The sequence below is a fragment of the Neoarius graeffei genome, chromosome 1 (assembly GCF_027579695.1).
Source record: "Neoarius graeffei isolate fNeoGra1 chromosome 1, fNeoGra1.pri, whole genome shotgun sequence".
Lineage (NCBI taxonomy): Eukaryota > Metazoa > Chordata > Actinopteri > Siluriformes > Ariidae > Neoarius > Neoarius graeffei.
This window is the reverse complement of record NC_083569.1, coordinates 108,208,843-108,234,021: the sequence shown is the minus strand read 5'-3', so window position 1 is coordinate 108,234,021 and position 25,179 is coordinate 108,208,843. Positions and strand designations below refer to the sequence as shown.

Genomic DNA, 25,179 nt, shown 5'->3' with positions numbered 1-25,179 from the left:
CATTTTTTTGATAGATAGTTAATCAGCTTTTACCCCTTTCCTCCCGTGTCTCCTTTCCTCGCGACTCCTGGCTCCCTCGCTTCGCGCCTCTCAATTTTCCAAAACAACCAATCTCTGGCGTTATCTCGTGCTGCATTCGCCACAGTCGGACATTGGAAATTCGCGCACGTAAATGTCAAATTGGCCGTAATTTTTCTTTGAATTCGTCGCTGCCAACTGGGGTAGCAGCAGGGGTGGCAAGGCTTTCTTTTAGAGTGGCATATGCCACCCCGGTAGATCCGCCCATGGTTATTCACCCCCGAGCGCGCTGGAAACTGTTCCATTGGTATTCAGATTCAGTCGCGAGATGAGGTTGCCAGATCTCTCTATAAAAAGGTGACTTTGCGGTCTGAATCTGTGGAATATTCGTAAGCAAGGACTGGCAACCAGCAGTGGGTTGTGCACCAGCTGATCAGAACTCCAATGGAAAAGAAGCGTGTTAGTAACTGTTTATCTTGATTGGCTGTAACCTTGTAAGTGAAATGTTTGGCAACAATAGCGTTGTAGCCTGCCTACCCCCCCCCAAAAAAAACTCTTCGGATCTACACGATTCACACAAGTGACTTATTTTGGGACCAAAACGGCGAATTTCGCCGAAAGGTGAGGAGTTTGCATGTGTGCCCAACACACACATCTCATCGTTCATTAACACACTGAACTCAGGTACCGCACATCTCACTTTATCTCGCTCATTTGCACTATTCCGCACTACCATCTTAACAGCTGCTAGTTTGTTTATACTGCTTATTTCATGTTTACCTGCTATACCTCAAGTGCCCTTGACTGTTTGGTTATTTGAACTAATTTGTGTGTGTGTGTATATATATATATATATATATATATATATACACACACTGATAGTAGATTTCGATTACGGATGTTGGAACACTGGGCTAATAGCTGTTTCTTTGTTAGCCTTGATTGTGGGTTTCGAAGTATCCAATGGTCCCACATTCGCTGCATGTATCCCTTCTCTCTGGGACTGCTTGTATAGTAGCATTCCAGCAACTCCGTATTTTCTGTCCTCGTCCATCGATGTCTTGTTCCAGTAGCCCATTTCTCATCAGTTTGCCCTGGTTCCCTAGCAACTGACGCAGACCTTGTTGACCCGGGCGACGTCTGAGCCGGTATGACTCTATCAGTTATGTCTTCACTCATTCCTGAGGTAGGCCGATATATCATGAGGGGTCTTGCCTAAGGACCCTTACTGGATGATGTTTTGCCCCGACCGGGATTCGAACCCCGATCTCCTGCGTCGTAGTCAGTGAGCATTACCACTGTACTATCCAGCTGATTTAAAAAATTTAAGGCTGATTTAAGGCACTCGAAACTGCCAAACAGCGACTAACAGCTCTGGCCACCCGGTTGAAGAGATACACCAAGGAGGGAGAGGCCAGGAGAATAAACAAGCTGTTCTCCACTGAACCAGCCAAGGTGTACTCTCAGTGGCAGGGGAACAACAACCGGTCAGACCCACCAAGAGCCGAGGTGGAAAAATACTGGAAAGACATATGGGAAAGAACGGCATCACACAACACCGATGCCCAATGGTTAGTGGACCTAAGAGCTGACCACAGCAACCTCCCAGAACAAGAACCAGTAACCATCTCAATGGCAGACATCCAAGAAAGAGTGTCAAAGATGAAGAGCTGGACAGCACCAGGCCCCGATATGATCCATACGTACTGGCTGAAGAAGCTAACTGCACTCCATGAACGCCTAGCAGCACAGATGAACCAGCTGCTGAGGGATGGAACCCACCCAGAATGGCTAACCCAAGGCAGGGCAGTCCTAATCATGAAGGACCCCCAGAAGGGACCCATCCCATCCAACTACCGGCCAATTACCTGTCTCTGCACAACATGGAAGGCCCTGTCAGGCATCATTGCGGCAAAAATGAGTAAGCATGTGGCTCAATACATGAGTGAGGCACAGAAAGGGATTGGCAGTAACACCAGAGGAGCCAAGCACCAGCTACTGGTCGATAGAACAGTCGCCCGAGACTGTAAGAAGAGACAGACCAACCTGTGCACTGCCTGGATTGACTACAAGAAAGCCTACGACTCAATGCCACACACATGGATACTGGAATGTCTGGAACTGTATAAGATCAACAGGAACCTAAGGACCTTCATCCAGAACTCAATGGAAATGTGGAAGACAACCCTAGAGGCCAACTCAAAACCCATTGCCCAAGTCAACATCAAGTGCGGCATATACCAAGGAGATGCGCTATCACCACTGCTGTTCTGCATAGGCCTGAACCCCCTCAGTCAGATCATCACGAAGAGCGGCTACGGGTACCGATTCCGTAGTGGGGCAACAATCAGCCACCTGCTCTACATGGATGACATCAAGCTGTATGCCAGGAACGAGCGAGAAATAGACTCGCTGATCCACACCACCCGGATCTACAGCGATGACATAGGGATGTCATTCGGATTGGACAAGTGTGGCCGGATGGTCTCAAAGAGAGGCAAGATGATCCGGACTGAGGGGATTGACCTACCAGAGGGCAACATAGGTGATATCCAAGACAGCTACAAGTACCTTGGCATCCCACAAGCTAATGGAAACCATGAAGAAGCCACAAGGAAGTCAACCACAACCAAATACCTCCAGAGAGTAAGGCAGGTCCTGAAAAGTCAGCTGAATGGTAAGAACAAGGTCCGAGCCATCAACATGTACGCACTACCAGTCATCAGATACCCCGCTGGCATCATAAACTGGCCAAAGGAGGAGATAGAAGCCACAGATATCAAGACTAGAAAGCTCCTCACCATGCATGGAGGGTTCCACCCCAAGTCCAGCACCCTGAGACTATACACTAAGCGGAAAGAGGGAGGCCGAGGGCTAGTGAGCATCAAGACCACGGTCCAGGATGAAACATCGAAAATCCGAGAATACATCAGAAAGATGGCCCCAAAGGATGAACTGCTAAGTGAATGTCTCAGGCAGCAGAACCCTGATGAGAGTGCAGAGGAGGAGGAGGAACAGACAACCTGGAGAGACAAACCCCTACATGGCATGTACCACCGTCAGATAGAGGAAGTGGCTGATATCAAGAAATCCTACCAGTGGCTGGATAATGCAGGACTGACAGACAGCACAGAGGCACTAATCATGGCAGCACAAGAACAGGCCATAAGCACAAGAGCCATAGAGGCCAGGATCTACCAGAGTAGATCAGACCCAAGATGCAGACTGTGCAAAGAAGCCCCTGAAACAGTCCAGCACATAGTAGCAGGGTGTAAGATGCTAGCTGGATCAGCATACATGGAGAGGCACAACCAAGTGGCTGGGATAGTATACAGGAACATCTGCAACCAGTATGGAATAGAAGTACCCAAGTCCCAATGGGCCATACCACAGAAGGTGGCTGAGAACAACAGGGCCAAGGTTCTGTGGGACTTCAGCTTCCAGACTGACAAACAGATCCTGGCTAACCAACCGGACATAGTGGTGATGGACAAAGAGCAGAAGAGGGTGGTGGTGATAGATGTGGCGATCCCAGCTGACGCCAACATCAGGAAGAAGGAACATGAGAAACTTGAGAAGTATCAAGGGTTGAAAGAGCAGCTGGAACGGATGTGGAAGGTCAAGGGTTGCGTGGTCCCCGTGGTAGTGGGGGCACTTGGGGCAGTAACCCCCAAGCTGGGAGAGTGGCTCCAGCAAATCCCAGGAACAACATCTGAAGCCTCAGTCCAGAAGAGCGCAGTACTAGGAACATCGAAGATACTGCGCAGAACCCTCAAACTCCCAGGCCTCTGGTAGAGGACCCGAGCTTGAGGATGACATGGATACCACCCCCCCCCCCCCGGGGGTGAGAAGGAGATTTTATTTTTTTATATATATGTTTAGTCTACGTCTAGTTCATATCTAGAGTGTTAATACTGTTTATATTGTCTGAGTGTTTAGTCTGTGTGTAGTTCTTATCTAGTGTTTACACCGTTTATATTGTCTGAGTGTTTAGTCTGTCTTGTTCTTATCTAGTGTTCATACTGTTTATGTTGTTTGAGTGTTTAGTCTATGTCTAGTTCCTATCTAGAGTGTTTATACTGTTTATATTGCTTGTTTTTTTCAATTATTCTATTTTTTATTTATTGCATTGCCTGTTTGCACCGTGGGTCAGAGAGGACTGATATTTCATCTGTGCTGTATGTCGAGCATATAGCATATTTGACAATAAAGTTGACTTGACTCTGTGCTAGCATCGAGCTCTCCACCATCATCAGTACTGGAAGGTTTCTTTGAAGATTTTTTCGGTTTTGTGGGCATGTTGTCTGGAGTTTTCAGAAAATAACTGTCCAGGCTCATGTTAAGCTATCTCCTGTTCAAAACTGCACTTTTACTGCAAAGACATGGGAAATATACACAAACTGATAAATGCCAGCGGAGTTCACTTACAGCGATGTTTGCTCTACAATGTCATCTTGCCCCCCCCTAGAATATGTTTCAACAAATCTATTAAATTTCTTTATTAGAAGAATTGACTTAATTTACTCTTTATTTAATGACACTTTTTTGATTTTCAGTAAAAATAGTCAACATAAAACAAAAGTGACATTTTATTACATTTTATACATAAATATGATTACATCAAGGTGTGTGTGATTACATCTGCATAAAATCACCACAAAATACAAATGTACACTTCCTCATAGATTCTTTGTGTAGATCTGCTCTCAGTCCCATGCAATCAGATTTCTTGCAGTGACTCCAATATACGATTGAACTGCTGCCATAGCCACTCCTTTTGGAGGCTTCCTTTCAGCTGGGCTACCTCTGCCTTCAAAAGAGTAATCTTATGGCAGTACTTCCTCTTCTGTCTCTCAGGCTTCCGCTTGCTCTTTCTGCCTCTGCGACGAGTTCTCTCTCTCTTTGAAAGGCAGAGGGCTCGCTGGACAAAAACACCATGTCTTACAATACCCAAAGAAATGATTTAGGTGGTCATCCAGTCACATTTCCGTTACCTGGACTTCTGTTAGCTAGGCAACAGTACCTCGACAAACACATCCGAGCCTTTGCTCCTGAGCCCTACAAGGACAAAATATGCCCTAAACCAAATGTGATGCCTCCAGCTGGGGTAGAAGATGAAGAAAAAAAGATGCAGGGAGATAAAGGAGAGGAAGGACAGAGTTGAGGTCACAGATGCAGGTGAAGACATGGGCATGGCCATAGCAGAGAGATTGAAATATATGGAAGATAAAAGTGGGGAAAAGTCATACTTTAAAACAAACAAAAACCCCACCCCTCTACGTTTTGCACATATGCGAACCTGCTCGGAAAAGGTACCGTACAGTGAAAAAATTGTGGACATCTGTGAAGCAATCATGAATGTGTCCATTTTAATATCTTTTTTAAATTGGGCATTGCTAAGGACTTTATATCGTACAACCCCAATTCCATAAATTTCAGACACCGTGCAAAACGCAAATAAAATGCAGAATATAACGATTTGCAAATCTTGGAAACCCTACATTTCACTGAAAATAGTCCAAAGACAATAGCAAATCTTGAAACTGAGCAATTTTATTATATTTTGAAAAATATATGCTCATTTTGAATTTGATGTCAGCAACACGTTTCAAAAAAGTTGGGACAGGGACATGTTTACCACGATGTTGCATCACCTCTACTTTTAACAATACTCTGCAAACATTTGGGAACTGAGGAGACCAATTGCTATAGTTTTTGAGAGAGAAATGTTGTCCCATTCTTGCCCGATATACAATTTCAGTTGCTCAACACTTTGGGGTCTCCTTTGTTGTATTTTGAACATCATAATGTGCCAAAAGTTTTAAATGGGAGACAGGTCTGGACTGCAGGCAAGCCAGTTTAGCACCCAGACTCTCTTACTATGGAACCATGCGGTTTAAATATGTGCAGAAAGCAGTTTGGCATCATCTTGCGGAAAGAAGGAAAGCCTTCCCTGAAAAAGGTTTTGCCTGGATGGCAGCATATTGCTCTGAAATGTGTGGATATCATTCAGTATTAAATGATGCCTTCCCAGATGTATAAGCTACCCATGTCATGTGCACTAACGCACCCGCATACCATCACAGATGCTGGCTTTTGAACTGTGCACTGATAAGCCGGATGGTCCCTCTCCTCTTTAGCCTGAAGGACGTGGTGTCCATGATTTTTAAAAAGAATTTCTACTTTTGATTCATCAGACCTCGGGCCAATTTTCCACTTCGCCTCAGTCCATCGTAAAAGAGCTCGGGCCCAGAAAAGGTGGCGGTGTTTCTGGATATTGTTTATAACTGGTTTTGATTTGCATTTGTGGATGCAGTAATGAACTGTTGTCACAGATTATGGTTTTCTGAAGTGTTCCTGAGCCCATACAGTGATTTCCACTGTAGACACGTGTCTGCTTTTAATGCAGTGTCGCCTGAGGGCCTGAAGATCACAGGCATCCAATGTCAGTTTTCAGCCTTGTCTTGCATATAGAGATTTCTGCAGATTCTCTGACTCTTTTAATGATATTATGGACCATAGATGATATGATGCCCAAACCCTTTGTAATTTTATGTTGAGGAACGTTGTTCTTAAATTCTTGCACTGCTTGCGCACAGTCTTTCATAGAATGGTGAACCCCTCCTTATCTTTACTTCTGAGAGACTCCGCCTCTCTGTTGCCCCTTTTCCACCAAAGCAGTTCCAGGGCTGGTTCGGGGCCAGTGCTTAGTTTGGAACCGGATTTTCTGTTTCCACTGACAAAGAACTGGCTCTGGGGCCAGAAAAACCGGTTCCAGGCTAGCACCAACTCTCTGCTGGGCCAGAGGAAAGAATCGCTTACAGTTGTGCTCAAAATAATAGCAGTGTCTTTAAAAAGGCGAGTAAATGTCAAAATTCTTCAAATAAATTGCACTTTAATGAACACAAATGCATTGGGCATACTGCCCATTCTATTTCAAAGCAAGAAAATTGGAAAAAGTAATTACATTTCATAATATTTCACAGAAAGTCAAGAAATGTAATGTTCAAAAAAATAGCAGTGTTGACATCTTTCTTTGGAAACTCAAAAATGTACCATACAAACTAAGAAATTCTTGAAAATTCAACTTTGCTGAGTATCCTAAACTAATATTTTGTTGCATAACCATGGTTTCTGATAACTGCTTCGTATCTGTGGTGCATGGAGTCGACCGACTTCTGGCAACGGTCAACAGGTATTGCGGCTCAGGTCAATTGTACTACGTTCCACAATTCCTCTGCATTTCTTGCTTTTGCCTCATGAACAGCATTTTTTATGTCAGCCCACAAGTTTTCTATGGGATTGAGGTCCGGGGATTGTGCTGGCCACTCCATTAGTTGGATGCTGTTTGTCTGAAACCATGATTTTGCTCGCTTGCTGGTGTGTTTGGGGTTATTGTCTTGTTGAAACACCCACTTCAAAGGCATTTCCTCTTCAGCATATGGCAACATGACTTCTTCCAGTATCCTGATGTACTCAAACTGATCCATGATCCCTGGTATGCGGTAAATAGGACCAACACCGTAGTATGAAAAACATCCCCATATCGTGATGCTTGCACCACCATGCTTAACAGTCTTCACTGTGTACTGTGGCTTGAATTCTGTGTTTGCAGGATGTCTGACAAACTGTCTGTGACCCTTAGACCCAAAAAGAACAATCTTACTTTCATCTGTCCACAAAATATTATGCCATTTCTTTTCAGGCCAGTCAATGTGTTCTTTGGCAAATTGTAGCCGCTTCAGCACGTCTTTTCTTTAACAATGGGACTTTACGGGGGCTTCTTGCTGGTAGATTGGCTTCACATAGACGTCGTCTGATTGTACCAGTACTCACAGGCAAGTTTAGATCTTCTTTGATCCTCCTGGAGCTGATCATTGGCTGAGCCTTTGCCAGTTTGGTTATTCTCCGATCCATTCGAGAAGTTGTTTTTCTTTTTCTTCCTCGTCTTTCTGGTTTTGGCTGCCATTTTAAAGCGTTTGATATCATTTTAGCTGAACAGCCTATAAGTTTCTGCACTTCTTTGTAGGTTTTCCCCTCTTTTATCCATTTCTTGATTAAAAGCTGCTCTTCATCAGAACAGTGTCTTGAACGACCCATTTTACTTGGTTTTTCAGGACCAATGCAGGACAGCCAGCATATGCAATGTCAGTTGCCTTGATCCTTAAATAAGGACCACCTGTTAACACCTTTTTTTTCACAAAATCAATGCCCTCCCTAATTGAACTCACCACTGCTATTTTTTTGAACACACCCCTTTCAGCTAATCATTCAATTTCACAGAATCAGGAGCATGCACGGCAGGCCTGTTGGGTCTGTTGGTTTTCTATACCTTTACTATACCCTCCAGAAACTTGCTTGCGGTGTAAAGGTTGAAATTTTAACAAAAACAGTGATTTATCTTGCTACTGTTGAGGGACTGCTATTATATTGAACATAACTGTACATCAGCGGGGGGGCGGAGTTGTTAAGACCAACAACAATAAGACCGCGAAAGATCGCCATTTTTAAGCGACGAGAAGCAGCAGCTGTACAAACGCGAAGTCATCCATTATTATTATTGTTGCTGCTTCTTCCATGTTGTTTTTGCTTTGATATTCGCGCCAAGGTTTATGTAAACGTAGCGCCGTAACTGATGTATACAGCGACGTAATGACGTGGCTCCGCTTACCACCGCGAGCTATGGAAAAGCAAACTGGTTCTCAGCTGGCTCGCAAGTTGAACGAGTTGTGAACCAGCACCGGCCCCGAACCAGCCCTGGAACTGATTTGGTGGAAAAGGGGTATGTGATGCTCTTTTTATACCCAGCCATGTCACTGACCCATTGCCAGTTAACTGAATTAGGTTTTTTTTAAGCATTACACAATGTTTTTCAGTCTTTTCTTGCCTCATCCCAACTTTTCTAAAACGTGTCTTTGTATTATTTTCAATTAAATATAGGGTTTCCATGATTAGCAAAAAATCATATTTTGTTATTTACGTTTTACACACACTGTCCCAAATTTTTGGAATTGGGTTTGTGAACTACCCAAGCAGATTTCTTCATTTCTGACTTTTTAAGAAAAGTTAAATCTGACTACTTCAAATACTCATGTCTCAGCCGTGTATTTGTCGAATTTCTTGATCTATTCATCATGGGAAAACATTTTTAAAGGTCTTTCATGAAAACAATCACTGAATCTTGAAAACAATAATGGGTGGGCAGAGTTTTAGCTAAAATTTCAGATTACCATTTTAAAAAAAGGAATATAAAAAAGATATCTTAACTTGACAAATTTCCATGTCAAGAGCTGTTGGTTTTATTGTTAGGGCACTTGTGTTTCCGAAACAATCCTGAATGAATAAAGCTCCCTCCACATTGTCCACAATGGTAGGGCTTCTGTTCTTTATGAATCTGCAGTTGGCTGTGGAAGGCACTTGGGTGACAAAAACTCTTCCCCCACTGTCCACAAATGATACAGCTTCTATCCTGTGTGGATACGCTCATGCCGTTGGAGAGGACTCCGACAAGTAAAACTCTTCCCACATTGTCCACAGCAATATGGCTTCTCTCCGGTGTGGACACGCTCATGCTGTTGGAGATTACTCTGACAACTAAAACCCTTACCACACTGTCCACAACGATACGGCTTCTCTCCTGTATGGATACGCTCATGATAGCGGAGATGACTCCAACAACAAAAACTCCTCCCACACTATCCACAGTGATATGGCTTCTCTACTGTGTGGATAAGCTCATGCTGGTGGAGAGTACTCTTACAACCAAAACTCTTCCCACACTGTCCACAGTGATGTGGCTTCTCTCCTGTGTGGATGCGCTCATGCTTTTGGAGATTACTCCGCTGAGTAAAACTCTTCCCACACTGTCCACAGTGATACGGCTTCTCTCCTGTGTGGATGCGCTCATGCCGTTGGAGATTACTCCGACAAGTAAAACCCTTACCACACTGTCCACAACAATACGGCTTCTCTCCTGTATGGGTATGCTCATGATAGCGGAGATGACTCCAACGACGAAAAGTCTTCCCACACTGTCCACAGTGATATGGCTTCTCTCCTGTGTGGATACGCTCATGCAGTTGGAGATTACTCTTAGAAGTAAAACCCTTCCCACACTGTCCACAGCGATCCAACTTCTCTCCTGTGTGGATCCGCTGGTGCTTTTGGAGGTAACTCTGAGAAGTAAAACTCCTCCCACACCGTCCACAATGATATGGCTTCTCTCCTGTGTGGATGCGCTCATGCTGGTGGAGAGTACTCTTACAAGCAAAACTCTTTCCACACTGTCCACAGTGATGCGGCTTCTCTCCTGTGTGGATGCGCTCATGCTTTTGGAGATGACTCCGCTGAGTAAAACTCTTCCCACACTGTCCACAGCAATATGGCTTCTCTCCGGTGTGGATGCGCTCATGCTGTTGGAGAGTACTCTGCTGAGTAAAATTCCTCCCACACTGTCCACAGTGATACAGCTTCTCTCTGATATGGATGCACTGGTGATATTTTAATTGGCGACTCTTCATAAAACTTTTCCCACAATCTGAGCAGTGGTACATCTGGAAAACAATGAAATGATTCAAGATGCTTCACTCACATACACATATTATATACACATACACACAGAGAAAATGCAAGAGAGAGAGACTATTACTTGGTTGCACAAAGATATGAAGTTTATCTTCGAGTAGTGAATGTATCACGCAGAGTGAACAAGTGATATTTTTCAGCATGAGAAAACAAGCTTCATCATGCTACCATGAAAATGTTGCATCAGAGACATATCCACAAATATTCAATTTAATCAAAATAATTTAAAATTTTGAACCAGGTCACCATATTGTCAACATGCCAAGTCAGCAGGAAAACACTGGGAGTGAAGATATTGGCAAAAGTCACTCTGATCCGCAATGCATTTTGGATGAAAAATGCGAGTTTTTGAACAAGAATCTAAACTTCATACCTTCAAGCCAACATGATTTTTTTTTTTTTAATCATACAGACATTTACAAAGTACCCAAATTTATCAAAACAATTCACTGATGCCCTCACAAGTTACATACTGAGAAATATGTCACGGTTGGAGTTCTCCATGTTCCTGATGTTGTTTTGCTGCATTTTTTTTTTCATACAAACGGTGTTATAGATTTCCATTATATGGCTTCTGCATTATCAAGTCAGCACACAAACATTTTAGAGTTCCAAGCATTTGTTTTCCTGCATAAAATTAAATGTTACAAAAAATAAAGTTTGTGTCTGAGCAGCATATTCCATAACAGAGCACTTTTCAGATTAAAAAAGAAAACATAATGAAGGCTACTGGGTTTTGCTGCAAAATTAAGAAGCGAGTGTGACAAAGTGTCCAGAAGAACTGTGGCTGCAAGATGCTCAGTCAAACCTACAACTCCTTTCTTCATCAAACTGCACTCATTGTACCTGAGGGTTTTTTCTCTTCTTTTTTTAATAAACAAAGGGTTGTCTTACACCAAACATTGACCGTTTTATTATTATGGCTTACTGCTGTTCATAGTATTTTTTTTTTTTTTTAAATGTTGGAACATTTCATTATTTTCGAAGCCGTTTTTGGTCTACATTTCTTTACACAGTACTACACACACACAAGCCATAAAATTAAAAACACTGGCATGTAAAGTGAATTACATTGATTATGTTGTTACAGTGGCACATGTCAAGGGGTAGGATGTATTTGGCAGTAAGAGAACAGTCAGTTCTCAAAGTTGGTGTGTTGGAAGCAGGAAAAATGCGCAAGCGTAAGGATCTGAGCGACTCTGACAAGGGCCAAATATTGTAATGGTGAGATTATTATAATAATAATAAAAACTCAGATTTGCCTCCAACACAGAGGACATCCTCAAAGTGCCAACAGTGACAGTACCTCCTGAGGAAGCTTAAAGCATAGACGCAGAGCCATGGCCTCACTTTCGTTTATAAATGCCTTGAGACCTCAAGAATGGCACAAACTTTTAAGCGTTAATAATAAATCTAATATAGTAATTTTTATGATTAAAGTGATTTATATAGGTAGAGGTCTGAGTGAATGACCTTGACATCTGTGACGTCACAGCAGGAAGTCTATTGGTCTCATCGCCATTTCCGCTATACTAAAACACAGCTGACTGCAACTCCGATCCTCCATTTTGAGCTAATTTATCCCCATGCCACGTAGATGTATTGCTGCACCTGCCAGCAACATGACAGAAGGTGGATTCACGTTGCATTCATGGGCCAAGAATGTTCAAACTGCAAAGATTTGGATGCATTTCGCGAGAAGTTCACAGGCACATTGGGCGCCTACGAAGTGGTCTCTCCTCTGCTCTGCACATTTTACTGAAGACTCATACGAGACCTCTGATCTGTTGAGGAGCATTCTAGCTCTCAGAGGTTAGTCAGAACTCAAATGTGCTCTTTAGCTCATACACACTCTCTCTCCCTTCCCTATCTTTTGGGCAGGGAATCTCACCATCATAGAGGATGACGATGACTAGGAGCTTGGCCCTCCCGCATGCTTTGCTGGAGAACATCCCAACAATCACCGCCTCACCCATCACTGCCTTTGGGATGCCAACCGATGCCAGCATGTGCTTTAGACTGGTTTGGGCTCCCCGCCACCTGCACCACCCACATGGTGCAATCTCCCTACACTCCCTGTTCTCTGATTTTTGATTAAAATCACATCACTATTTGCACTGAAGATTGGGTTTGTGCCCTTGCCCCCCCTTTGCAGCAGGAGTGTCAAACAAGTTATATTTTAAAAATCCACTTTTAATGATCAAAAATGCAGTAAAACGTGGTCAGCTGGTGATACCCTAGATTTACTAGTGTACACTAAGTCTCTAAAAAGACAAAGTCTGTTGTAGACTACATGCTTAGATTTAAAGGAACTATTTAAAGTAGCCTGTTGAAGCTAAATACTGTATTGTGGTTTGTGAGGGAATGAGACTTCCTGTATGAGATCAGCCATCTGAATACAGTGTGAGAAATAAAGCTGGACCGGCAGACATTTACCGGTAATTTTCGCATTTCTGTCTGTATTGCAAAAGCATCAAACTGGATGGCCCATGAAAAATTGAAAAGATACAGGTCTAATCTACTCCTAATTTTCTTCCAAATGTTACACTGGGCAAATACATTACGTTGTAACATGGCCTGTGAAACAGAGGCCCCCACAGGTCTGAATTTAAAAAGTCATAACTTGGCCACCAATGGTCCTCGCCACAACAAACTTGACAGGCACTTCCCACTCCCAGAGCCCAGGCACAGCCATGGCTCGGCCTGCTATGTGCCCCAGAGCCCCCGAAAAACATTAACTCGAGCCCTAGCTTGAGCCAGCCTTTAAAATTTCATAACTCTACCACACAAAGTCCCAGCCCCGCCAAAATTTACAGACACCATAGTTCGAGTTACGGGGGGTACTATACCCCCCCAATGAAGACCCAGTACCCCCTAAAGAGACAAAAATATAAGTTTTGGGGGGGTCCGATATTTTTTCTGATATTATGAAAAGGAATATATAATTCAAACCAACTCCCATTCGGCATTCTTATTGTAGGAACATTTTAATGTAAATCGATTTCAGACAGACACCCCTATTGTGGACCGTACCATTTTTAGTCACCGCAGCACTAGAACGCACTAGAAGCAACAGCTTCTCGTCCACACCGTACTCAGTTGATTCATCAGATACAGTCCATGGGTTTGCAGCAATTTATACAGTCTATGGTTTGCAGCAGAAGACGTGCATTGGTAATGTTAGTTGCTAACCAACTTTTAGCCTGTTGAAAATGTTATTTTACAACTTTCATTTATTAAAGTGATTTGCTCTTCTTTCAGCTCATGTCACGTCTTTATACGTTGAATTACTTACCCACTGAGGCCAGTAGGCTACAGTGGACGGACGTTAACGTTAGTTACCAACGTTAGTTAGCAAGATAAGCCAAGTCTCTATTTAAATCAAGCTTATTACAGTGTGGTATAGAAACGATTCTCATTTCAAAGGAGAAGAACTCCATATGCTTCCATTCTCATTTTATCATGAATAAATTGTGCCCTTCTGAAATTCATTTGGCACATAGGCCCATCCTGTGTGTGAGATTAGGCACAAGAATTCCTGATGTAGGCCTAGCTAAGCCTATGTAAAATTACAATCAGAACCTCTGGGGACTGGGGGCAACATAAAGAGCCAGGTAGTAGGCTAGCCTAGGCAAAATAGCCTAGTACATATGCTAGTATTTGAATTTGTTTTCTATTGTTTTTACTTACATTCCTTTTGTATTATTTTTAAGATATTCATAGTTTCATCTGAGTACCCTGTTTGATTTTATTCACAGAGACAGTAGGCCAAACATGAGGAAAAGAAAAGGGCCAGACATCAGGCATTTTTTGGTACTAAAAAAGTAGTAAATATTAGCACTAAGATCTACAGACAATTACAGTACAAGTGTAGGTGCAGTTAGGTTTTATACACTGTTCATGTGAATAAAGAAAATGGGTTCCCAGCAGACAGGAGAAGCACAGCAGGATGAAAGAGAGCAAGACATTCAGCAGGACATTGAGCAGGCAGCATGTGGCCAAGAGGTGAGAAATTAGGTTGCACTAAAGGGATTCTCTGGAGTGAATCAACTCATAGCCCTGTTGTCTGGGCAGATCTGAGAAGGAGAGAATATGCTACATGTAAATGAATTTGCAAACTGGCATGGCTAATGCCAACTGATGGGGACAGAGAAAAACAAAACTGAAACAAAGTCTCCTTGCCCTCGTGAGTTAAAGTTTGTTGTTTTGTCATTTGGTCTACATTTTACTAAATTCTGTCGTTCTTCTGATGTTACAGCACTCTGCAACATCAAACAACAGGGCTGGGTTGATTCACTCTAAAGATTATCTTAAAGGTCTATTGTGTCATCAAGAGGGAAAATCAGTCTTATAGGCAAATATTTGTTTCTGAAGGCTATTGGAGATGGAGGGAAAGAGAGGACAGAGACACCGCACTGCTGGACCAGAGAGCAGCTGCAGGGCTGGATAGAACATAACCCTTGGTTATATATAAAAGTTGGATCCATCGGTTGTGGGCCATGCAAAGATGCAAAGACTTTGCTATTGTCTAATAAATGTCCAGGGATGAATTTTGCCAGTGAATGGGTTAATAGGGTAGTAGGGAGTAGCTGCAAAAAAACATTAGCCAAGAAAATCTACAAACACAGAAATAGTGCTTCACACCAGAGGGCTATTGAGATAGCTCAACAGAAACAAAAGGAGGTGTTGCCAAACAATGTTTTGGAAATGAATGCAGCTTTAGTGCAAGAAACAACGAGCTCTTTCAGAACTGCATATGCAGTAGCAAAAGAAAGGTTCGCTTTCAGGAAGATGCCACCTCTCATGACTCTGCAAGATCTTAATGGTGTGGTTGTAGGGAATGTGCACAGGTCAGATCATTCTTGTGCCGAAATTGTGAACCATATTGCCACAGAAATGACAAAAGTGGTAGTGAAGAACATTAAAGAAAAAAAAAAAACTCACGTATTTCATTGACAATTGATGAGAGCACAGTATTTAGGCTGGCATACCTAATAATATTCATCAGGTGTGACATTACCGGAGACAGGGATGTTGAGAACATTTTCTTAGATCTCATTGAATTACAAGAGGATACAGATGCCAGTTCCATTTATGATGCTTTGAGACAGAGCCTAAAGATGGCTGGTTTAGATGATGACTTCCTACAAAAAAAACCTCATAAGCATTGCAACTGATGGGGCCTTAGTTTTGACAGGGTGCAAGTCTGGTGTCATTACTAGACTTAAATCTGAATTTCCAGAACTAAAGTCCGTACACTGTATAGTAGAGCTGTGCAATATATCGTATTTTTATCACGATATCGATATTGGTGTCAAACGATATCAAAATTCATAATATCGATATGAAACGATTTTTTGTCATTTGTCGAAAGGGACGTGCACAATATTTCTACAATGGCAATAAAACAACAATAACATTGACGTGACAGTAAGGTAAAACGAACCCTTCTGTCCCCTAAGGCACACCGTAGCCTTGCATACGTCATCCATTCTACTCCCGCGATATCTCCGCAACAGTAAAAAATCAGTTCTTCTGTTTTCATACGTGTCGGGTGATTTGATATATTGATTTCTTAATATGTTGTTTGATTTGCTTGCTAATAGTTATAATAATACAATTAACATATATTGACGTCATATTTTTGGATGTGGGACTGGGTAATGTAAAAATGGCATCTACGGAAGAAAACAAGCACAACAATATTAGCACATATCCAGCTTGCTAGCTGTGTTAGATGTGTTAAACCGTGTGGATTTAAGTGGAATAATTGCGAGTCGTCCTGTGGTCAAGGCAGCGTTTTAAGGTAAGGCAATTTGGTTATTAATGTTGCCCGCCGCGGCATGTTTACTTGGGTTCATTTGATTTTGACTTGTGCATCTGCAGCTAGCATCATGCTTTGAAGTAGGTTCTGCTAAGGACGGGCTTATTGCGCGATGTAGACGGACTCCGATGTAATTACATTGTTTTTAAAATTCCGTGCGCTTAAAACGGTGTCCCCCTGCTAATCATGTAGCCCTAATCATGTGTTGCTTTTACTTTTCCGAATGGCGAGTGAAATATCTCTGCAAATGGTATTTCAATGCTGACATGCCAAAAAGATAGCGGAGTCCACATTTGGAAGATGAAGGAAGAGAAGCCTGATGCTTGAAAATAGATCGCTTAATCCACAACGCATATCTGTATTTGAGACAACCTGCAACTAGTGGGGATGTTTTGGAATGACTGTGCGTAGGGTGTTTCTGGCCACAGAACACTAACCCACAGTAGTAGGAGGACTACTGGGTTCGTGGATTTTGTCTGTTGACTGAGCGAAGCATGGTGTTTGCCTTGTGCCATTTCACGTAGCATCTAGCCGCAGTGCCACCTACACTTTCAGGGAATGTTTACATGCCGCTGAGCTATTTTCATGTATGTTAATTCTTAAGGACTTGTCTCTATATTGTGCGTGTTCACACACGGACTGGCCATCGGGAGTAGCGGGAGTTTTGCCGGTGGTTCAGTGTGGGCCGGCGGAGAAAAAAACAAAACAGTTGCGCGCTGGCCTTTAATATGATAAGCAATGTTAACAGCTTCTTTAAGAAACTGTTAACATTGCTTATCATATTAAAGGCCAGCGCAACTTTTTTTTTTTTTCTCCGCCGGCCCACAAACTCCCGCTACTCCCAATGGCCAGTCCGTGTGTGTGCGTGTTTTAATGTTGGTGTCTTAACAACACACAAGCTTACGTTGTAGTGTGTGTGTGTGTGTGTGTGAGAGAGAGATTTTATCCTTGGCTGGCTACGAGCCAGTGTGGACGTTACGCAGTAATCACTGGTAATACCAGCGCTGGCTCCATCCTCTGTGATCGGAAATGTTGAGTGAAGAGAACGTGAGCCTTGTGCAGGCTATAGGACCTATGCAAAGTACGCGCTTGCACAGTAAATAGTTTAAGTAAAAGGCATTTCAGGGTACAACGGGAAGGGTTGACAGGTAGCCTATGAGGCCTGTACTATAAAAATGTGGCCCGGTGCCTCAGGTGTTGATGATCAGGGCTTTAAAAAAAAAGGTGTATAAATATCGTTTTAAAAATCGCGATATCGATATTTACTGAAAAAATCGTGATATTGATTTTTTCCAATATCGAGCAGCCCTACTGTATAGCTCACAGGTTGGAATTGTCTGTCCATGACTCATTAAAATCTCTGGCCACCTGCAGTCACTTTGAGATATTCATCTCTAAATTGTACAGTTTATTTCATCAATCCCATAAGCTCGCCCGATTGCTACAAGAAGTTGCAGATGACCTTAATGTCCAAATTCTGAAGATAGGGGAGATATTTACCATAAGATGGGTTGCCAGCAGTTATAACACTGTCAGAGCTGTATGGAAAGATTACCCTGCTCTGGCTAGACATTTTCAAATTGAGGCTGAAAATGCAGCCAACCCTGATAAAGTAATTAAGAAGTTCCTGGTACTACTGAAGTACCTTAGCAATGCCAGCTTTGTGCATGATTTAGCCTGCATGAAAGATGCCTTGCGAGAATTGCAGAGCCTGTCACTAAAACTACAAAAACGGGAGACAACCATTGTTCAGAGTTACCACCACATCAAACAGACAACAAAAATTCTAAATGCCATGAAATCACAAGGTGGAAAGTCTGCCGCAAAGGCACAACAAAGCTTGTCAGCTGGTGTTTTTAAGGGGGTGAACATTGTTGGTGACAGAGCAGGAAAGATCAACAGGCAACAATTTTATCAAGCGGTAGTGGACAATCTGACAGCCCGAATACCAGCTGATGACCTAATTTGCATCCTCCAGCCACTTGAAAAGTCAAGCTGGCCAGAGAAACGGGATGGCCTAGTCCTGTTTGGAGAGACTGAGGTCCGTGCATTGGCAAAGCTCCTTAGGGAGCCGGGCAGAGAAGCAGTGGAGGAGTTCAGAAATTTCAAATTACAAGGGACACTAGAGGGAGAGACGCTGAAAAAACGTATCATTGCAAGCCAGACTTATTTACCTACCTCTGCTGAATGCGAGAGAGGATTTTCAGCTGTAAATGATACAGATAGAAAAACGCGCAATCAGCTTCGTGCTAAGAGTCTGTCCTCTCTTCTTTTTGTGGACCTTAATGGCCCTCCTTTGAAGGTCTTTAAACCTACTCCATTTGTGATGTCCTGGGTGAAGGCAGGGCATCGCTTTTCAAAATCGTGGGTGCCAGGGAGGAAAGGAAAAGAGAGCAAACCCAGACCTCTGTGCTCAATATTTTAAAACAACACTGATTTGATTTGTGTTGATTAAAATATTGCCATATAATGTAAATACAATGTCTGGAAGTTGTGTGTCTGTGTGCGCGCGCATGTGTGTGTATATACTGTATGTGACTCATTTGTAGTGTTGATACCCAGTTTGTTCTGACAAAGAAGGTTATCAGGTTGTACTGCTGTTTTTCTTCTGTGGTAGTACTGTATGGTTGGTCATGCTTCTTAATGACATTAAAAATTATTGTTCAGAGTTATTGTGTTGAGTTACAGACACCGACTTCCATAGACGAGACGGGATGGGACCGGGGGGGGGGGGGGGGGGGGGGGATTGATATGATAGTGGACCATGATGGTACCCCCAATTATGGTGGGGTAATTCGCACTCTGACAGACACATCCCACTCCCCGAGACCTTTTCGAGGACAGCAGGCACCGCATGATCTGACGACAGCAGCACGAGCCCTGGCTACAGCCATTCGCGTGCACAAGGATTTAAAAATTCATAATTTGGCCAGCAAAAGTCCTAGCTCCACTAAAATTTACAGGCACCTTCCTCTCCCTGAGTGGCACACTCAATAAGACAATAATAATACACTCAGTATTCATTGTTTTTATTACACAATGCAGCTGAACTCATGCTTTAGGGTTGAAAGTATCTGATTGATCCAGTCAGTTGATTAAGAGTTTAGTTTACATGTAACTTTGCAGTACAGAATTAAGTGCCAAACTGCCAATCAGTGGTTATTAAGGGCATAGTTTTTCAATCATAATAAGAATGACCGTCATAGTCAGGATGCAGATTTATATTTTAAGAATTTTTTCTTTTTTCTAAGTTCTAATCCAGCAGATTTTAGTATGAATGCCAATTATTACTACCATGTCCAATTTTGAGTCCTTTTAAAAGCCATTTTGTTCCAAAAGTTACTTGGAATCTCATAGTGTGGTGATTTTATATGTAAATCACACACATAGCTTGATGTAATTCTTAATGTAATTGCATACCTATGTAAACACGCACACATACCTTGATGTAATCACACAAGCAATAATGTGTTTTATGATGACTGTGTTTTGATTCAAAGCCGGTCATGTTGAGTTGCTGTAAAGAGTTTATGAAGTTGATTTTACTTCAAAAAGAAATGACAAATAGACTGGTCAAAGCAATAATATTATTACAGCACCTTGAAAACGTGTGTTAAACCAGAATAACCTTAAACCAGAATAAAGCCCTATTTAGAGGAATATTTTTAGTTTGCCCAGGGTGGTCCATCCTTGCATTAAGACAGTGCAGTCTGGCCTTGGAAATGTTGGGAGAGCAAGACTAGGATGCATCCCTGGCTAGTGCAGACTGCCATTTTTAGAAATATTGGTGGAACGCTATAAAAATGGATGATTTGTGACTTGGGGCGAGCATTCGGCAGACTGACTCAGCTTTTGTTCATTGATTGAATAAGTCTAAACTTTTTTGCAACCTCTGAATTATTTTTGCTTGGGGGAGTTTCCGCGATGTACTATTGGGTGACCCTGAAGTGATTTGGAAGAAGCCTCTTGCCTCACTGCACTTGGGCATCTGAACTGAACTGCACAAACAGCGACTGCAACAAAAAGGTGAGAAATTTTTTGCTACTAATCTGATCTATAACAAGTTTGTGCTGTTGTGGTTTTGGCTCCAAGTGTGGTGGCAAGAGAACTAAAAGTCTCCAAATTTGAGCAACTTTTAAAAGTGGAAACATTTTTGTGAAACACAGTCATTCTGAGATTGAAAGGGAAGATGGCATAGGTTTTGGCTTTTGTGGCTGTTGTGCATTTTGAGAGATTTTCTACTGGCTGATTTTCCCTAAACATCCCTAGTCTTTCCAAAGAGTTGCAGAAAAGTTCTTGTTGTTTATGAGAAAAAGCCTCTAAAATCCTGCAATACTGCTTTATTTTGGTATAAATAAAGGGCTGCATGAAGTTTAAAGTTTTGTGAAAGGTACTGCCTGTGTTTGGCGTATAGTACATGTGGATGCGATGCTATACTTAAGAGCTCTGGACAGACGCGTGTGTGTGTCTAAATAGGTAAAGCGCTGAATTGTATTGTTTGTGTGTGTCAGGAAAAAAAAAGGCTCCAGTCTCTGAGTGTGCGCACATGCATGCTGCAGCTGTCCTTGTATGTGTGAAGTATTGTCAAGGTGACGTCAGAGCTCGACCAGGTGTGTGTAAGCTGCACCTTCTGAAACGCCCTTCTCTTTCAGACCCTCCAGGATTTCGCGATGTTGTGATTTGCAACTTCAACGCAAATTCAACCAATCTCCGCAAATTCAGGGCGGTGTTGCAATTATATCCAATCACCGCAACTTTCCCGCAAATTTGACCAATCTTTGGCGTCGTCTTGAGGTGACGTCGACAAACTACCTTCCGCCTTACTTCCGTGTATACGTTCAAGAGAAGCAGCATGTGTGAGTCAGTGTTTATATAGGCTTAAATTCTGTTACTGAAATTGTGTTATGTTTACAGTGAAGGACTGTGTGCACTTTTATTATTTTTTTTACTTAATACAAGAAATTAATGGATGCCAACATTTTTGCCAAAATGGGATTTTATTTTCCATTGTTTAGGCAGCTTCAGCATCATACTACGAGATTCTGTTCAAATTGTTTTTTTTCTTCTATGAAGCCTGAGCCATTTATTTTATTAGTTTATAATTGTTTAATTTAGTCTTCAGGAGAGACTGCCTGCACACAGTACTAGTATTTTTTTTTCTTACATGAAAGCTGAGGCATTTATATTATATTTTAAGGTAACTTCATGTTGTGCTGTGAGGTTCTATGCACTTTAACTTTTGAACCAACAGGTGCATTTGGATAAGTAAAGCCTATTTTTCTGCATTTTTGTAGTCCTGGTAATCTTTTATACTGGTAAAGATGTTTATAGGACCATTTCTCAGTGTCTTTGTTTTTTTTAATCAATAGTTTTTCAGTAATAACTTAATATTTAAAGGGATGATAACACGAACATGACTCTATGCAATTTCTTAAATAAACTATACAACATGGCAAACATGTTAGATTTCTATTATAATTACGTGAAAAGAAGCTGTTGTTACGCGAATATCCAACTTTTAATTGCACAGCGCAAGAAAACTGGGTCCGTGGCTCGCGACCATGTTGTGACGTCAACGGAAGAACACGCTGCGATTCACTGGCTGTTCTACTCTGGTTCTACTCAATGGAAATGGCGCATGAAAACGCCGGTGAACTCTCTAGTGCTAGCTCTTCCTCTTCTGGGAGTCTAGAATTGTGTTGATCTCTTCCGAATAGAATCTATGATAGCCTACCCTCTTTACCCTTTGCCTCTCGTTGCTAGGCGGCAGTTACACGAAAGCTGCAAGCTTTCACAAGCAAATACATGACTGATATCACGCCGACTTTATGATTACATTTATGATTATCATGTAGAATCTATAGCGCTACGTACCTTTATCTTATGTTGTTTCACAACACATGTTCTGACAGGAGGACTGTCTTTGGATCCGGCATAGCTACTAGTAGACCCCCTCCGGAATACTGGCAGTGTTGCCAGATTGGGAGGTTTCCCGCCCAGTTGGGTGGTTTCAAGTGCATTTTGGTGGGTTTTGAACATATTTTGGGCTGGAAAACTTCAGCAGTATCTGGCAACAGATACTGCTGACGTTTTCCAGCCCAAAATATGTTCAAAACCCACCAAAATGCACTTGAAACCGCACCAACTGGGCGGGAAACCTCCCAATCTGGCAACACTGTGTAGGCACTGCTGATGGTAGCAGCACACGTTTGTGCTGAACTGAACACCCAAGAGATTCTTTTAAGCTGGGAAGGGTGTCAAAACAATCCAAATCGAAGTGTTCAGAGCACAGGACGGATGTTGGTGAGGGCTCCCACTTGTCACGAGTGCGCCTGACTTGCTTCACCCACTTCGCATGCAGCTCGGGATCTCTGGGAAACTTGAATAAACTTACCCCATCCTTGTGGGTTTTGGAGCAAAAGCCGGCAACAGAACGCGAAGGCATAATAACTAATTAATATATATATATATATATATATATATATATATATATATATTTATATTTTTTATATATATATATATATATATATATATATATATATATATATATATATATATAAATAAAATGTCTAATAAAAATACTAATAATGATAAACTGAACACCTGTCGCATCAACAACAAACTGGTAAGTTAGGAGGAAGGTTCTTTCGCTGACGTCATATAGCTCCTCCTCCTCTTTCGTCTCCTGGGTGCTGCAGCCCTGTCAAATTTGCCCAAATAGCCGCGTTTATCATCATAACTTGTAAAACAGGCGCCTTCGTGAATTAATATATGGATCATCGGGAATTACTTTTTATGTTATAAAACATCGCCAAAGATGTCAAAAACGTGTCATCAGCACTTTAACACACAATTTTAATCACAAAAAGAGAAAATCGCAACAATTTCTCGCAACTTTCACTTCCTCCCGCAATGTAATCACACAAAAACCTAAAAAACACTGTGTGGCAGCGGGGGCGTGGTCTAGCATCGGTCTGTGACAGGAGGGCGGAGTCGGGGAAGTTAAGTGGCAGAATCATTTCACCTGTTGTTAATTGATGTTTGTGTCTTCCCAGTGACCGCGCCCTTCTTAAGGAGAGAGGGTGAGAGCAGAGGGACTCTCTCCATAACCAGACAGCTAATGTGTGTGCATGTGTCTGTGTGTGTATTTACAGTTGAAAAGCTGAATAAAGAGTTTTGTATGCTCAGTTCTGTCCTGCCGTCCTTCTGTGCTCCACCCATTTACACGAACTGCCACAGTGGTGCCGAAACCCGGGAATGAGCACAGAAGACAACAGCCCCATGGAGTCCTCCACCTTCGCCGACCTGATCCACGCCTTCGCCACGGCCCAACAGAGCCAGCACCAGGGGCTGCTCGCCCTCCGAAAGGAGCAAGAACAACGGTTCGAGGCCCTGGTGCTGGCGCAACAGGAAGATCGTCGGGCGTTCCGGCACCTCCTCGCGTCGGCGGGGTCCACCAACTCCACCGCCGTGGGCCCTTCCCCCCTCACCCTCACGAAGATGGGCCCCCGCAGGACGACCCCGAGGCATTCTTCACGCTCTTTGAGCAGGTAGCAGAGACCTCGGGGTGGCCGGTGGAACAGCGCGCGGCACGCCTCCTCCCCCTGCTAACGGGAGAGGCGCAGCTGGCCGCGCTACAGCTCCCCACCGACCGCCGGCTGGCCTACGCGGACCTTCGCCGGGCCGTCCTCCAGCGGGTGGGACGCACCCCAGAGCAACATCATCAGCGTTTCCGCGCTCTGCGCTTGGAGGAAGTCGGCCGGCCGTTCGCGTTTGGCCAGCAACTCCGGGACGCCTGCTGGCAGTGGTTGAGGGCCGACAGCTGCGACGCCGAGGGACTCATCGACCAGGTGGTACTGGAACAGTTCGTCGCGCGTCTACCAGCGGGAACCGCAGAGTGGGTCCGGTGCCACTGCCCGGCGTCGCTGGATCAGGCAATCGAGCTGGCGGAGGATCATCTGGCGGCTGTCCCGACGGCAGGACAGCAGACGACCTCTTCTCTTCTCTCCTCTCTCTCTCCTCCTCCTGTGTCTTCTCCTCGCCCCATTCCCCCACCGCGGAAACGGGGGCCGGCGCCACCTCAGCCGGCCCGCCGCACCCGCGGTGCCCTTCCGTGTCTCCCTTCTGTGTCTGTCTCTCCCCCCCCTCAGGTGAGTGAGCCCCAGAGCACTAGTGCAGAGAGGAAGCCTGGGACGGTTTGCTGGCGCTGCGGGGAACCGGGCCACCTCCAACAGCAGTGCTCGATAATGGAGGTGGGCGCGGTGGTTCGGATCCCCAACGCGCCAGGAGCCGCCCTCGATCGGGCCGGAGCGTATCGCATACCGGTGAGTATCCAAGGGGATACATATCAGGCGTTGGTGGATTCTGGCTGTAATCAGACCTCAATCCACCAAAACCTGGTGCAAGACGAGGCATTGGGGGGAGCACAATTGGTGAAGGTGTTGTGTGTGCACGGGGATGTTCACAACTACCCTTTGGTGTCGGTCCACATTATTTTCAGAGGGGAAAAATTTATAGTGAAGGCGGCGGTTAATCCTCGCCTTACCCACTCTTTAATTTTGGGGACTGATTGGCCGGGATTTCGGGGTTTAATGACGCACTTGGTCAAGAGTGGGTCCTGCCATTTGACAGGGGGAGGTCCCGGTGTCGCTTTGGCGGGAGCAGCTGTCACAGAGCCGTCTACGTCATCTCCGCGCCAGAGTGAGGAGCCGCCGGCTCCTCCTCTCTCTATTGGGGAATCCCTCGCGGATTTC

General features: G+C 43.6%; 1 protein-coding gene across 1 annotated transcript in view; it reads right to left on the bottom strand.

The window, feature by feature from the left end:
* Positions 1–4,629: 4,629 nt before the first annotated feature.
* The window catches only part of LOC132881640 (zinc finger protein 235-like), a 48,156-nt gene continuing 27,606 nt past the window's right edge, over positions 4,630–25,179 (bottom strand). The window contains exon 2 of the mRNA XM_060914351.1: positions 4,630–10,571. Coding sequence (XP_060770334.1) covers positions 9,714–10,571 — 858 coding nt within the window. The 3' untranslated portion in view covers positions 4,630–9,713. The remainder of the gene's footprint in view (positions 10,572–25,179) is intronic.